At 40.6% G+C, this 16038-nt stretch overlaps 1 protein-coding gene across 4 annotated transcripts in view; it reads right to left on the bottom strand.

The window, feature by feature from the left end:
- CCDC141 (coiled-coil domain containing 141) overlaps window positions 1-16038 on the bottom strand; it is a 149840-nt gene that overhangs the window by 40424 nt on the left and 93378 nt on the right. For all 4 annotated transcript variants that reach the window (XM_045196305.2, XM_045196304.2, XM_045196306.2 and 1 more), the window contains 3 exons: window positions 6439-6580; window positions 4597-4716; window positions 2487-2678 (listed from right to left, as the gene is read on the bottom strand). In XM_045196305.2, the coding sequence (XP_045052240.2) occupies window positions 2487-2678; window positions 4597-4716; window positions 6439-6580 (454 nt within the window). The remainder of the gene's footprint in view (window positions 1-2486; window positions 2679-4596; window positions 4717-6438; window positions 6581-16038) is intronic.

Consider the following 16038-nt stretch of genomic DNA (forward strand, 5'->3'; position numbering starts at 1 on the left):
CAGCTGGCAGGATTAAAATGCAAGTAAGTTAAACTGCTCTGGGGTAAGGACTGGAGAGGATGAGCTAGTAGAGACAAGAAATGTCATTGTCCAGTGCCAAAGTCCAGCTGTGAAGGGCAGGAAAATGAGAGAGTGGTTGCCTTCATGAGGGCAAGACCATTTGGGCCTAACTGTAGACCAAAGGGAAGGAAGCAATGGAAGAAGCAAATTTGAAACACTAGAGGAGGCTGGTAGAGCTAAATTCTGAAGGATATGGAAACATACAGGGGAGGGCTCTGGCTGGTGTGACTCAGTGGATTGAGTGCAGGCCTGAGAACCAAAGCATCGCTGGTTCGATTCCCAGTCAGGGCACATGCCTGGGTTGCAGGACAGGTCCCAAGTAGTGGGTGTGTGAGAGGCAACCACACATTGATGCTTCTTTACTTCTTGCTCCCTCCCTTCCCCTCTCTAAACATAAATAAATAAAATATTAAAAAAGTAAATATTAAAGAAAGAAAAGAAATGTACAGGGAGGGATCAATTTTTGATTGGTGCTAGTCAGAAGTAGGGGCTTCACTTTATTGGTCACAGTGGAGGAGGGGTGAATATATCAATTGGTTTGGAAATCTCAGGAAGTCAAGCCAGTTAGGCTCAATGGCCTCATACTTCCTTCCAGTCAGATGTGAGGTAAGAGCACTGGCTGAGATTTAAGTATGGAAACTGGTGTAGGATGTTTGAAAGCTGCTACTGAATGGGCTCCAGTAGCATGTGGAGGACTCAGCTGAGGCAGAGACCCATAAATCTGTAACAGCGCCAATCAGCACAATGGTATGACTTTCTGCAGGAGCATCTGGAAGCTAGGAAAAGAAAAGCTGAGTGAACAGAGTGTTGGACTGATGTAGTATTGGAAACTGGCAGGGTGAGTCAGGGTGGAAGGCAGGAGGGTGAGGGCACGGAGAATGGAATGCAGATGAGAAACCAGGAGCTGCTGAGGGAAGAAGGAAGACCTGGGGGGAGGGAGAGTGACAGAGGGAGAACACCTCTGAGATTGGCAGGAGGAAGGCTCTGCCAGACAGGATAACAGATTAAGTGAAAGCTGGGCAGATGAGAACACTCGAGGTCCTTCTGAGAAAGTGTTGTTTGCAAAGCTAACCCTTCAGCCCTAAACCCAAAGCTTCAGAGGCCAGCATGGGTCATGGAAGTACGTACTGAACCAGAAGCCAAGAAGGTACATTTTTGGCAATAAAGATGCAGAAAATGAACACTTCTCTCTACCTTTTCCACCATTTCAAATTCTGAATAAAAATGTCCATCAGCAGGATAATGTGTTCATTGTTATAGCTCTGCTGAACCATGAAAATTTGGGGCTAAATGACAGAAATGACAGGAAAGGAGGTAGCAGTTACCTGAGATTTCTAAGGACTGGGCATGCCCTCCCTCCAGAGGGATAAAAATTCAGAATATTACAGACCAAGAGCAGACAGAGGAAACTGGGAAGGCTGGATGGTGGGGGTGGGAGGTAAGGTGGGAGTGCTGGGAGGGTGGGAGTGAGGAGATGGAACTCTAGGTGCTGCCTAACTTTGGTTGGCTTTACCCCTGAGGGACCTTGCTGGCTCTGCCTCCCACTAAACCAGTGCCCGCCACCTTGAAAGGAGGGTGAACTGCATGCACCTGGATGCACTGGGACCCTAGCACTTTTCTAATAATAACATCATCTTCAAGAAACTGGGGCCTCTGAGAAATAGAATCCTGGTCCACTAGAGGGAATTTACAGATTGTCTGGTACAGCCCTGTCAAAACAGTTCTTCAGAAGAAGTTCTGTGAAGCAACTTGTTAAAAGGCATCAAACAAGACAGATCTGCCCTGGTTGGGTGGCTCAGTTGGTTGGAGCATCATCTTCTACACCAAAAGGTTGCAGGTTCAACCTCTGGTCAGGGAACATACCTAGGTTGCAGGTTTGATCCCCATTCAGGGTGCATACAGGAGGCAACTGATGGATGTTTCTCTCTCATATCAATGTCTCTCTCTGTCTCTCTCTCTCTGTCTGTCTCTCCCTTCCTCTCTCTCTAAAATCAATAAAAACAGATCCTCACATGAGGATTAAATTTAAAAAAATCTAAGAATCGATCCAAGAGTGTAATTTCCGACTGCATTTTAAATGAGCCACGTGAATTGCTTAGAGCTTCAAAGAGATCCATGGTTTAGAAGATAACTTACTTTTAAATCATTTTTCCTATGTTTAGGATAGTGTAAATATTTACGGGCTATAGTAAAAGTGTTCCAACACAATCACTTGGCTTGTTTGTGTGTATACCTACACATACATACTTTCATTATGTTTGAGTAAAGCCACGTGCTGTTTCAGTATGTGTATGGTGCCTGGGCGAATAAAGGGCCTGTGAGTGAGTGAGCTCTGGGGGGAGGACATAGAACAGCCCACCAGGGCTTCCACCCCCACAGAATGCAGGAAGATGGGCGGAGGCCACATTGCTGATAAAGGCCAGTACCTCCTCTGATGACTTCAGAAATGCCACATAGGTTTGCAGAACTTGTGACCTGGAGATGATGCTTTGGCCGAGTATGTTTAATTCTTCCCCTAGCCATTTAGCTTTAGAAGAAAGCGATGCAACTTCATCAGGTTCAAATTCATTTTTCTCTGTCATAAGTTTTGCAGCTGCTTCTAATTCATGTGATGTTTCCTATGAAAGCAAAGCACAGAGGGCCAGAAGCTGACAAGGGAATTATGACCATTCACATTCCATTACCTTCTGCACATCCATCTATTACGATTATTAATTGAACTTGTACCAAGACTCTCCTCAATTAAAGGAAGGCACAACTTTCGAAAAAAAAATTTTAAAACCTGTGTCTTAAAATGAAAACCATCTCAAATTATTCTTCCACTCTATTATCAGCTATACTTCTTATTTAGGGTATTCTAAATTTTGTGTTACAAATAGAAGAAAAGGTGTTTGGTCTGAAAGGTGGTAAAACAAAATGGCACAAACATTTTAAATAATTTAAATGAAATAAGTATATACCAGAAATGTTTCTGAAATTAACAATAGCTCTAGCAAATTCTTAAATTAATTTTTACATACAATATGGCAAGTTTATATAGATTGTTTGCTCATTTCTTTATAAAAGATTGATTACACAGGCTTATTTGAGTCGCTATCTAGAAGAACTTTTAAACACATGTAGGGCAAGTGTTGCATATGAGGTCTAAATAGCCTACAGGGTCAGTGAGTTTCACTTGCTTCGGGTTGCTCTCCTGCTATGAGTGCTATTTCTGGCATGTGAAATCTAACCACTGATTAAATGAATATTTTGTAAGCATTTCATATACAATTGCCACAGAAAGAGCCACATGAAATTTCATGGTACCAAGCTAGGAATCAAGCATAAAAGAAAGAAAAAAAAGCTTCATTCTCATTTGCTTCCCTACTTGTATTTAATATGCTTCCCCCATACTCTGTTGAATGATGGTAATTTTAATTTACAAGTGCTGCTCCCAGACAGCACTTGGGGAAAGAGGATGAGTGGAGTTTCTCCTATGAAATTTCTTCCATAATTCTAAAAATTTTGGAACACAAAAATGAATTCAGACATATATTTTATTGTACACATTTTATGTTTTTTTCATCTAGGTCTAACTGTATTTGATAACATTATAGTCTATAAGGTTTAGGCCATTGGTTTTATTATTTTTAATTGAATTTGTTGGAGTGACGTTGGTTAATAGGATCATACAGGTTCCAGGTGCACGTTTCTGTGTTCCATAATTTGTACATGCACTGTGTGCCTGTATGCACCATGTGCACCATCCGAAGTCAAACCACCTTCCGTCACTGTGTATATGAGCATAATATGTAATACATGTAAACACTGCAGATAATGAATTAAAAACACCTCATTTAAAAATGGGCTAATCTGTGAGTTTTGGCTGGGGTGCTTCTGTGAAGGAGGCTTTCTGCTGAGAACTGGTAGGGAGACATAGCCATTTCCTGCTGACCTTGGCGAGCCAGGGAAGACTCTTGACTCAACTTTCCTAGACACCTGCTGGGTCAGGCTGGGACTCAGTGCAGGTTTGGAGCTGCTGGCAGGAATATTTGAAGCCTAGTCCCATGTGAAGGGGATGAAAGGGAGTTAGAGAAGGTGCTAGGGAGAGCAGGGCAGTTTCTGTCCCTGAAGGTTTAGTGTGCGAACAAGATTTGCCTCCTGGGATCTTGTGTTAACGCATGTTGCTTCTGGTAATTTTCTTTTGTAACTTACTCTGGCAGAAAATCACAGTCTTATAAAAGCACTCTCTCTGCCTGTTCTGGCACCCCAAAAGGACTGCTAACATCTCTCAGGCCAGGAAAAGGGGCCAAATGAGTGTTTAATACCAAGTTAGAATGCTGAGTCACAGTGAGCTCAAACCCCTAGTGAGGATGCATGTAAATATAAATTATTCAGATGCACAGAAGAGTAGGAGTTTTTAAGTGACTATTTGCCATAATATTAATTTAGAATTTCAACCCTCAAGTAAACTAGGATTAAGCTTTATAGCTACCGAGTGTAAAGAAATCATCTTTACAAAATTGTAATCATAATAATAATTCATATTATATTTACCTTAGCTTGGATATCTAGTTCTAGATATTTACTCAAAATCTTCTCTGACTCAGAAAGGCTGGAACCAACATCCATTGCATTGGAAAGTACTGGACTAATTTCCTGAATTGACATTTCCACCTTTAGGAAAAAAGAATATATGGGAACCTTAGTAATATATATTTGCATATATATGTATTTGCATATGCATAGAAAAGATTACACTACTCTCTACATTCCCACTATACTCTGCTATATAAATATTAATCTAAAAGTAGTTTTAAATATTTTAGAATTTCATATTTAAATTAATAATGCTGCTCTCCATGAGGTAATACTACTGACCCACCAATAGAGAGTACATGTTAAAAATATTTCTTTTATCAACAGCAACAATACGAAAGCAATCGTCCATGTCTTCTAAGAATTTATTATCCATATTATCTAGAGAGGATAATGCACTTGCCAACACATCAGCAGAGATTAATTTATGTGGCTAATTAACTCACAATCATCCACTGTAAGTTGAATGGGGCCCCATTTTCAGGCACATTTTGAAGTAGAGGTCCAGAGCCTGGGTTTTAGATCACCATACGGGTTGCTGTTTTTAGGGCTGTGGGACCCCGGGGCAGCACCAAACCCCGTACATGTGATAATAAAGCACAGGAACACACTTAGGTGACTTAATTGATTAAGGTAAAAGGTTATATTTGATCCCCAGTAAACACGAATCAATGAATTAATGACCTTTAAAGGTTCTATTCCTTTCAAAATACTGCCTTCACCCTGGGCTCCAACTAGAGTCCACACTTCCCAGAGTCGCACTGGCCCTAAGTTGGCAGTGAGACAAGAGCAACAGCTGTCTGAGTTCCTGCTGGGTTTCCACCACCACCAAATTAGCCTGACTCCCAAGCTCTAGGGAATGTGGCTCCACAGCTGCCACCATATTTGGGACCTCCCTGGACCCAGGCATCAGAACAAGGCTCAGATTCCCAAGTTTCTGGACCAATAACAGGTGGGGAGGCAATTTAAATAGAGAGGCATGATTTTCTAATAACCTCTCCTGTGAAGTCTGCCAGTTCTGCTTGTTTCAAGTCAGGCATATAAGTCCATTTTATCAAATGAAAATATCATTGAAAATTTGAGACCCAACCTATGCAACAAGATTCATCAGCATTAATGTCATTAAAATATTACTAGTTTTTGCTATGCATCCCACCTACAGATAAGTAATTTTTTATTTAGTCAAATAGTGTCCGCCTGTCTTTGAAACAGAACATAAAATTCTCCCACACTAAGCCATTCTATTCTCTCTGTGGAGAGGACTTCCACGTGTGTGCTTGTATTCAGAATGACCGTGTCCAGGGCACTGGCCTGGTTCAATAACATATGATAATGGTGACTCACTCCAGGAACCCCTGAACCCATCATTTGTGGTATTGATCTAAGGTCCTCCTGTTGTGTGATACCATGGTAACTAAAACCTGTGCGTATTGGAGCCATGCAGAGAATCATGCAAATCAAGGACACTATTGAAATATGAACATGGTTCGGTTAACACAGGTCTGTACAACGTGACGGCTGCCTTTGTGCATGAGTGTTCAGGGCTGGGTGGCGAGTGGGGTTCCATACACAGTTTGGTGATGGTGACCTGGGGCAGGGATGGTTGAGGAGCAGCAGCGAACTGCAACTCTGTTCTGTTCAATGGTAAAACCTAATGTGGAACATGAGCGAAGCCTAAGGAGACACACACCCCTCCGCTCCCCTTAGGCCCATATGCTGCAATTGCCACACCATCTATTATCACCAAATAAGGAGTTCATCTAAATAGTAGCTTAAGGAGGAGATGTTTTATGAAACTACCTTTCTTAGATAGCCCTCCACTGAGGCTGCAAATTGTTGTTTCTTAAGAGCAAATTCCTTGTGCGCTGAACACTGCTCAGTCAGATGATCCACTCGTCTCTGAATACATCCCATCATCTCATGGACGCCAGTCACCCGAGAGCTGAATGGAACAAGCCAGCTGTTAGTTCACCCCACCTCCATAGAGAAGCCCTCACAACAGGGAACACTGAAAAGCGGATTTGCTCTTTTGTGAAAGGTATGAATTGACAAAAGTTACCGAGCTTCAGGTTGTAGGATAATAGAAGTTAAATAACTATCATCTTGGTACAGCAAAGAGCAAAACCAAATTATATTCCTTTGTTTAAGTCAGTCAGTCCTGAGGGAAAGAATGATTTATGGGTTTTACAACCAGGTCTAATCTCCTTCTCTAATGGTTTGCTTTTTAATATTTCTCTAAGCTATTGTAAGACCCTTATGGCAAAAAACACAGTTTGTTTGCCAAGAGCTTCCCTGGGGGTGTTATTTAAAAGCTTCATTTATCTAAAGAAGCTCTTTGAATAGAAATGTGGATTAGCCAATTAACAAAACATTTACTAATCCAATAGGGTAAAATATTGATGTAACACTAAGGACTTTGTTCTTGATGATTATGAATGCTCAAGGCTGCATTCATTAGAAGAAAATCAAGTTATCACCAAACAACTAGGAATCTAATGTACTTGTTCATAAAAAAGAAACCTGTGCTGGCCTCTTGAGAAATAGGAAAGTGACATGAGAGCTCATAAAATGAAAATGCCTTTAAAACAACAAATGAACTTAGAGTCGGACCCCATTTGTTCTAGTCTAGAAACAGACCAGCAAGTTTCCCAATCACTTCCAACTTAGGCCTGTGGGACAATGGAAGGACATCGCCGATGGAATGAACCCTCACTAACTTTTCAGCCTTTTCCTAAGACACGGCCTGTCCTACTATGTAAGAAGTTGAAGTCTTTTATTTCCCCTCAGTCATTTCCTTCAAATACTAATGAAGAATAACACAGTAACTCTTAAGTTTAATTACCCAGAGTTTAAAAACATCTTGGAATAAGGTACATATTTCAGTAGTTTTACCACAAATAATGAACTTATGAATCTGTAAAAATGAATTTAATTAGTAATGAAATGAGGGCAAGATCTGGAAGGACTGAGAGGTGAAGTGACATCATGGGAATGACACCGAGGCCGCTGAAGAGGCAGGAGGTCATCAGGCAGCTTGCGAATCTAGTCGAATGAGCGCAGATTCAAGCGTATAGTGTGGAGATCACTCAAGTTCCAGAGAAGTTTCATTGGGGGATCTTATTACCAACACATGTTGTTCTACAGACATTACACTTAAACCATTTAGTTTTGTATATTAATAACTCAAAGACAGTTAAAAGTATAATCAAGAAATCAGGAGAGTTTTAGAAATAATTCTTATAAGTCCACAAGTTCTTTAAAAGCAGTGTATTGGTGATGTTAATCATCTTTTAACTAGGATTTAAAATCTGAGACATTATATGCTAAAAAAGCACTTAAAAGCACAAATATTGTGTAGGTTCCAAGTTTTCTGTAGTATATGGAGTCTGGAATGAGAAAAATAAATAAAAAGAGAAAAAGTGAGTGAGCATTGTAGAAAGACGGTACAGAGAACAAAGTTTGTGAAATAAGTGGGTACACATTTTCTAAACACAGTTATCAGGGACAGTGGAACCTCAGTGCTGGTACTTAGTACGATCTGGAGAACTGTTTGAGAAGCGATTTGAAAACTGAACCTCCTTTGTTGCCTGAGAGATGCGTGACTGATTATACAGTTATTAGCATGAAACGGTTGTTGGGTAGAGAATCAGGACCTGAAGTTTTGTTAGACAACCAAGACTTTTCTTCCGTGAATGACTTGGGTGAGAACCCAAGTGTTCGAGAATCAAGATAGTCGAGAAGCGAGGTTTTTGACTGTACTTACTGGGACAAGTCACCATTTTTAATGTTTTAAGCCAACTCTACAATCTGGGTATAACTGTTATCTCATTTTGCAGATAAGCAAACTAAGGAACAGAAAAGCTCAGTAACTTGTCCAGGTCACAGTTACGTGTCCAAGCTGCGATTGGAACCTGTTCATCTGATGTCAGAGTCCTCACTCTTTACCACCTCATAATACCTTTTCTGGGTCTAAAACACATGATAGAGGGGTGAGAGTGTCCTCCCTTTATAATTTCACTGTCCCTGGAGTTGGGTGTTGATGGAAACAGAGTTAGCCTTGCTGGCATGCTCTTTGGAAACTGGCTAGCTTCTCTAGGTAATGCAATGTCTGCCTGCAGTTTTTGAAGTGGCCACTAGAGGGGCATCGTACCAGCACACAGAAAGGAAACAGGGAAACAAAACAAAATCGAATGCATTCCTTCTGTAAAAATAATGCTCTTGAGATGAATCACCACCAACCAAATAGGATCTCTCTTTTTCTTTGGAAGGACCATTCATTTTGCATTTTCCAATGACCTAGGAGATTTGGTCTCATTATGTGGTGATTTGTGCTTTATCATGTATATCAATTACATTGTAAATTCTTTAAGGGAAAGGACATTTGTTTTATTAACATATCTCTGCAGCCCTAAGCACATAGCCTTGTAAGTAGCAGATTAATGAATGTTTTCAAGTTAAATAAAATATACTTTGACAAATACTTAAGGGAAGACACGACAAATTTAAGGAACAAGAACACATGCATGGATAATTACTGTATAAAAACGGCACTCGTAACAGTTTCCAAACAATGACGACTTTGCCCTTCGGCCACTTACAGAAGTTGTAGGCTATCAGAAGACTGCCCGGTTTCTTTTCTGATGGCTTCGAATTTAGAGTTAGGTGGGTTGGAACCTCCCTCCTCTATTTAAAGCCCTGGAGGGACAGACTGGATTGCCTTGTTTCCCTGTGCATGGCTGCCTGTGCGCTGCGTGCCCTACTCTTACTTGGGGCTTACACCCCTTCCTCAGTATGAGAAATGTGCCACTACCTTGCTTACCTTAGTCAGCTCTACTTTCCTCTCTCTGAGTCCTCGGCGAGATCGCCTCTGTCTGTCCTGGCATTAATCTCTTTCCTGAGTCCCAGTTGGAACATGTCTGTCACACTCCTAACCCCAGTGCTACTCGCTCTCTATCCTTCTTAGTGACAATCCAGTCTGCAGGTTAAAAATGATGAGCCCATCATTTTTAGTTAGAAATTTTATACACTGACTCCACACTTTTCTTTGGATTGTCCCAAACATTTTAAAGCATGTATAGCATGCACACTGGCAATTTTCTCAGAGCCTGTAAAGCAGATGGTTTGTTTGATCAAAGGAAAAATATTACCTCGCTCTCTGCCAGCAATTCTTACATGCACTGAAAATAAATGAATACATTTCCATAAGTCACCCAGGAATTAGTCCTATTATTTCACTATCATATTAAATAAATGATGGGATAAGAACTAAGAATGGATAACAGAAACTTGTTGAAACAAGTGTCATCATTTTGTTCAAATTCTGAAGCCACACTCCTCATGTGCTGTCTGATTGGATGGGAGAGGAGCTAGACGTCTAGGTCTAAGGACCTGTGGCTCTTTAATTTCATTGGAAATACTGATTGACCTTTGAACTTTCTCTATACAAATGGATTAGAGGGAACCTGACTACAGTGTGAGTGTGAGGTTCATGGATTATTCCTGAAGTTGACTTTGACTTTTCTGAGCACATCACAGATACTCAGAAGTGACAGGCGATGAAGGTTTCCTCAGACATTTGTTAGAAACTCCATTATGAGAGCATTTTCTTCCTTGTTCAGTGAGCCAGTAGAGGAGAGGGAAGGGGGAAGAAAAATGATGGATTTTTTTTTCCAAAGAGCAGAGACATATTGACTTCTGACTCAAAAATAGACTGTTCTATTTGCTGTATGGAAACAGTTGTCCTGTCTTTGCATCTGTCACAAATTGGGGCTGGGTGAGGGGAGCAAATCCCAATGTTAATGTGTCTTAATGATTCTTTCCTGAGAACGGCAAGTTGCTTTCGAACCTTTCATAAATTACTATTGGCAGCCCATCTGGATTAGGAGCTGAACCAGATGGTAAGCACTTGACAGCTTACTCTATCTCATCGGAAGGAATCAGTTGATCTTGTTTTTCTTTTTGTCCACAGACAAATTATACTTTGAAAATGGAAAAATATGTATCTTCCTTATCTTTAGCTTGCTGCTTCTTTTGACAGGGACCCAAACAGTGTCCCTTCATGTTTATAATCTTTATTTTGGAGGAAACAAGAGTTGTTCTCTCATTTTTAGATTTATTTTGAAAATGTGCCATTTGTACTGTAGAAGTGAAATGAATGTTTTTAATTTTTTTTCTGACTTGTTATACACATCAAGAACCTCTCCCTACCAAATCTCTCTCTCTCTCTCTCTCTCTCTCTCTCACACACACACACACACACACACCTTTAATATACACATAACAATGCAGAAACAGAAAGTAGGAAGTGAAGCTGAAGCTACTGAGCTCCTGGGTTCTGGTTCTGGTACATATGCATGCAGAGATGGCCACAAGGTCCATTCCTATGAGGCCACGGAGACCTACGTGATGGGTAGTGTAGCTAGGATTCTACCTAAAGTAAGTTAACAGGGATGGGATTCTCTCTCCTTGTCAAAGGAGGTTGAAAGTGCTGTAGGTAAGTGCTATTGGGGCAAAGCCATCACGTACACTCGGGCAGCAGAAACCACCGCTCAGTCCCCACTTGTTCTTTGGAATACTCCTCTGATAGCCACCGTGTCTCACTGGGGCCTCATGTGACCCTGATCAAACAACAGGAGACCGTTTCCAGCCTGGAGACCCTGTGAGTTCAGGTGGAAGTCACTGCAAAGATGTTAAAAATGAAAGAACAAAGAGAAAGAACAAAAAAAGGAAAATAAAGCCAAAAAACAAACACTTCTCACTCCAGATGAGAGTACAATCTAAAAAAAAATTTCAAAACACATGAGGAAATGCATCCTAAGAAAAGACACTAAACAATCAAGAGATAAATGTACTCTATCTGAAATGAAAATATATAGAACAACCTGAAAATGACTTTACCATAAGTATACCTGAGATCATCAGAGATAAAGGAAAATTCAACACTCAGAGTAAAGAACAAGAAACTCTGGAACAAAAATGGTCAGAAATAAAAACAAAATGGGATATGAAACAAATGAGTTAGCAATGTAAAATATAGTTATGAAAACTAAAAAAAAATCAGTGAATGAAAACAAAGGGAAAATTAACGAAAGAGACTATCAGTCTGAGGGAATCACTGAGAATTCCACACAAAGAGCTAAAGGAATAAGACAAACAAGAGTTCAGAGACCTGAGCGCCAGACAGAGGGGCTCCAGCGTACGCCTAGGAGTCCTAGGAGAAGGGGAGAGACAACAGCAGAAAATCAATATTTAAAGAGATAAGTGCTAAAAAATTTTCCATGCTTAATGACACAAATCTTCACATAAAAAGGGCACAGCAAGAATAGGCACATATTCTGATTTGAGGTAATTTGGAAAATATAAAAATAGATTTTAATGTATTTCCTTCCCAAAAGTCTTTCCTCTTTCTCCCCTCAAAGTTAATGTGATGCCATATATATAACTTAGATCTGACTTTTCCTCACTTAACATTATATTGTGAGGATTCTCTCTGTCTTTAAATATTGCTCAAAAACCACTATTTTGATTTGGGCTGAGAATATTTCATGATGTGCTTGCCCTTAAAATATTAAAACATTTCCTTATTTCTGGGAATATTTAGCTGGTTTTCAGATTCACACTGCTAGAAACAGAACTGTGATGAGCATTATATTCATAAATATGTCCCCTCACATCTCTCTCTCTCTTCTCTGTGTCCTTTTCTCCCTGAACCCTCTCCTCTGAGACGACTCCTCCTGAGCCATCCGAGGCCGAGATATCCATTCCGCGCGCCAGTCAGGCTTCCTCCGTGGAGTCTGCAGTTCCAGACCTCCTCACTCTGGGATGCTTGTTGCTTCACCTCACATCGTGAACAAGTAAGTTCATGTTGTAACGAGGGGCTCATAGATGTTCTACAAAAACCTAATCCACTCACTCCTAGATGTAATGGAAAGTGTGAACTCTGAGTGGCTGTCATACTGAGAGTTTCTGAACTACAAAAGCCTCGACAATGCTAACAGGCCCAGGGTGCAGTTATGACATTTACTCAACCTCTGAAAAGAACAACGTAACACAGGCATGAAAATATTTGGAAAGTGGTTGAGTTAACACTGTCATAAGAACTCAACTTTGTCATTTCCTAAATTTCAGCGTCTGACATTTACCCTCTAAATGCATCATCAATATTTTAAAAAACCAGCTATTTTAAATTCTTAAATGCTCAGCAAAATTCCTATAAAACGCAATATAAGTGACTCTATTAGGCAAAGGAAATTTCTGTTTTTTTGATTTGTTTCTTTGATTTGTTTTGTCAGAGGATGGGATTGTTTTTGTTTGTTTTCCACTTAAGATCTTTAAAAACATTTTTACTATGATAGAGTTTCTTTTGATGCCATACCAAGTCCCTTTCCATTTGAAATCAAGTCACCTAATATATAGGTATTCAGGTGAGGGACCTAAAACAGGTTTCCCATATGGTTTCAGCCCTACAAAGTGATTTCATGGATAACGAAATGATATCGTCACAAGTCGAACAACTAAGGAATGATTCAGAACATCACAGAATGAAAAGTGGAGCCAGGAGTCAGAGCTGACCAATAGGAAGGGATTATAAAAGTATTGTGTTCTACGGATTGATTCTGCTCCTCTTGGCTAGTGGGTGTAGACCCTTTGCCCACCTTAGATTATGAAAGTCGATAACAGCCCTCTCAAATCTCACTCCTTCACTTGCCCTATCCTGATCAGGAGCTTGGGAATATGCCTCCCTTCTCTGAAAAAGGTGGCCCCAACGCCCACTGCCCCCACCACTTCCTCGTGCCTGCAGCACACTCCCCCGATGCATCATTCCCTGACTGGCCCTTTGTGAGGTTCTGGAGTTTCAACACCAGGTTTATATACATATTTGATTGGCCTTGAAGCCTGGTGCAGATATGTCATATTATATGCTTATATGCACACTCAATGAATTTTTGAAAAAAACTGAAAGAAAAAAAAACTTTCAGGGAAGGTGAGACTTGAAACTAGAAGACACACAGAGTACATCTAAGCACACTAGAATAAAAAAAGAATCCGTGTTCACTAAGTGGCCAGACTCCTTGTTATTGATTAAAGTTGAATGAAAGGAGTAAACAGACAGAGAACCAGCAGCCTGACATGGCAGTTCAGACCTGCATTCAAGTGTCCTACCTCTGACCACAATTGGGCAAGTGACCGAACCTCTCTGCCCTAGTGCCCTCATTGGCAAAACAGGGACTATAGTAATAGTAGTGCTGATATCACAGGGTGGTTTTGAGAATTCATTAATGTCTAGAAAGTACACAAGGGCTTGCCATTCTTACTAATGACAATTCAAACAGTCCAAGTTCCACTTAAGTCTTTGGTCCTGCCTCATGCCCTAACCCCCTTGTCACCCACTCCCCTGGCCACACTGTCCTTTCTCTCACACCTTTGCTGGTGCTCTGCCTGCCCCACTCACCTCCCAGCTGGCTCCATGGCAGGTCCTTCTCCTAAAGAATCCTTCCCTGACTCCAGGGTCTAAAGTGGTCGCCTCCCCCACAGTCCCCTTCTATCCCGCTTCACTGTCACATTTTTTCCCAGTGCTCAGCGCTGTGTGAGAGCAACTTCTTTGTCCATTTATTTCTTAGGTGATTGCTTCTTCCTCCCAGAATAGAAGCAGCATGAGGGCAGACACTTTGTCTATCATCATGTAATGCTTGGGAGCACCTGATTTACAAAAGATGCTCAATAATATTTTTGGAATAAACAAATAAAAATAGACCATGTTGTGCCTAAATTCTTAATCATCCACAATACAACCAAGGGAAGTAGTGGTAACCAACATAAATGAAAATCCCAATGAACTCCTGTTTTTATTTCTCTGTAAAATATGAAAGTACGACGAATTAAAATTAAGAAAGTAATAATGTATTTGATCAAAACAGATAACACTAAAAGTTATACCAAAGCAAAATATTTAATCAGGATGAGGTATTTTATATGCTTTGTGGACAAAAAAGGGGTTCTATGGAAAGTAACCTCGCAGGTGTTCAGACATTCCTAACTGGGCAGGTCATGGTGGGTGGTCACGCCCAGGCATGTAACTTTTTAGTAAAAGGGTTATCTTTGCCTTAAGCAAGTCCTGTTCATTGTTTCTGTGCTTCTAGGTTAACACACCTTTGAGATGCCTCTTGTCAGACCCCCCTTCTAATATGTGGACCACCCTTTCAGAGCCCTTGTTCTAAGACATAACCACCCTCAAGAGAGCGCATAATCTTAACTGTCATGTAATCCAATCCCTGCCTGGCTTTCCCTGACATTCATGTAATCTTCATGTTCCTTCCTCAATTCCAAATGCACAGAAGAAACGGCAAACTGTTATTCTTAAAGATATTTGAGATCTTGCTCCCCAGCACACTCTGTCATCAGTTTGGCTCAGATAAACTCTTACAAAAATTCTCTACAGGTTTGGACATTTTTTATGTTGACAGCTTAGATTCATCTCAACAGGTAGGATGAAAATGATACAATGTGCCCTGACCAGTGTGGCTCAGTTGGTTTGTTGTCATCCCACAGACCAAAAAGGTCACAGATTAGATTCCCAGTCAGGGCACATGCCTGAGTTGTGGGTTCAGTCCCCAGTTGTAGCACATGCAAGAGGCAACCGATAGATGTTTCTCTCTCACATTGAAGTTTCTCTCTCTTTCTATCTTCCCCAGCTCTAGAATCAATTTTTAAAAAAGAAAAGAAAAAAATGGTACAGTCTTTTCTGCAGGGATAGAAAATGAGTCAATGTTGAAGCAAATTTACTTGTAAACCCTGAATTAATTTTAGTGAACAGAAAAAGGCAAATGAATACTTCATAAGGTGTCCTGGTGTTGCTGGGTATTTGCATGTCTTTGAGCTCTGAAGTGGTAGCTACACTGACCAGCAAGAAGGTCTCTTATTTTTGTCCAGTTACAGAAAACTCCACTCTCACACAAGATCTCTGAGTCAGCACTTCCAACCACTACAGCTTCCTGTGGCTTAATAAATGTAGGATTCTGCTTGGTAGCAGGCCACCTATAGTCTATCTTTAGATTTAGTGTTCAAAGGTGATGCCAAGTGAGGCCTAGGAGGAGGTGAGGAGGGCCAGAAGCCAGGGGCTTCCACTTCACCGGACATCTAAGTTTGACCATTATCGAGTACTATTATAGGGAACCGACGTATAACTAAGTGCAAATGAATGCACAGACATGCCTTTCAGATCAAACTGTATTTAGATTGTGACAGATATACTCTGCAAGGAAAATAAACTATTTAATAAGGACTCAGAATTATCACCAGATTTTAGGGCAGAAATAGAAAATGCAAGGAAACATTTAAATAACCATTATTCATTTTGTGAGGCTGCTCCAGCTTCAAAGGTGTTCGATTCCAGGGTAGGAA

Source organism: Desmodus rotundus, chromosome 2 (genome assembly GCF_022682495.2).
Source record: "Desmodus rotundus isolate HL8 chromosome 2, HLdesRot8A.1, whole genome shotgun sequence".
NCBI classification, from domain to species: Eukaryota; Metazoa; Chordata; class Mammalia; order Chiroptera; family Phyllostomidae; genus Desmodus; species Desmodus rotundus.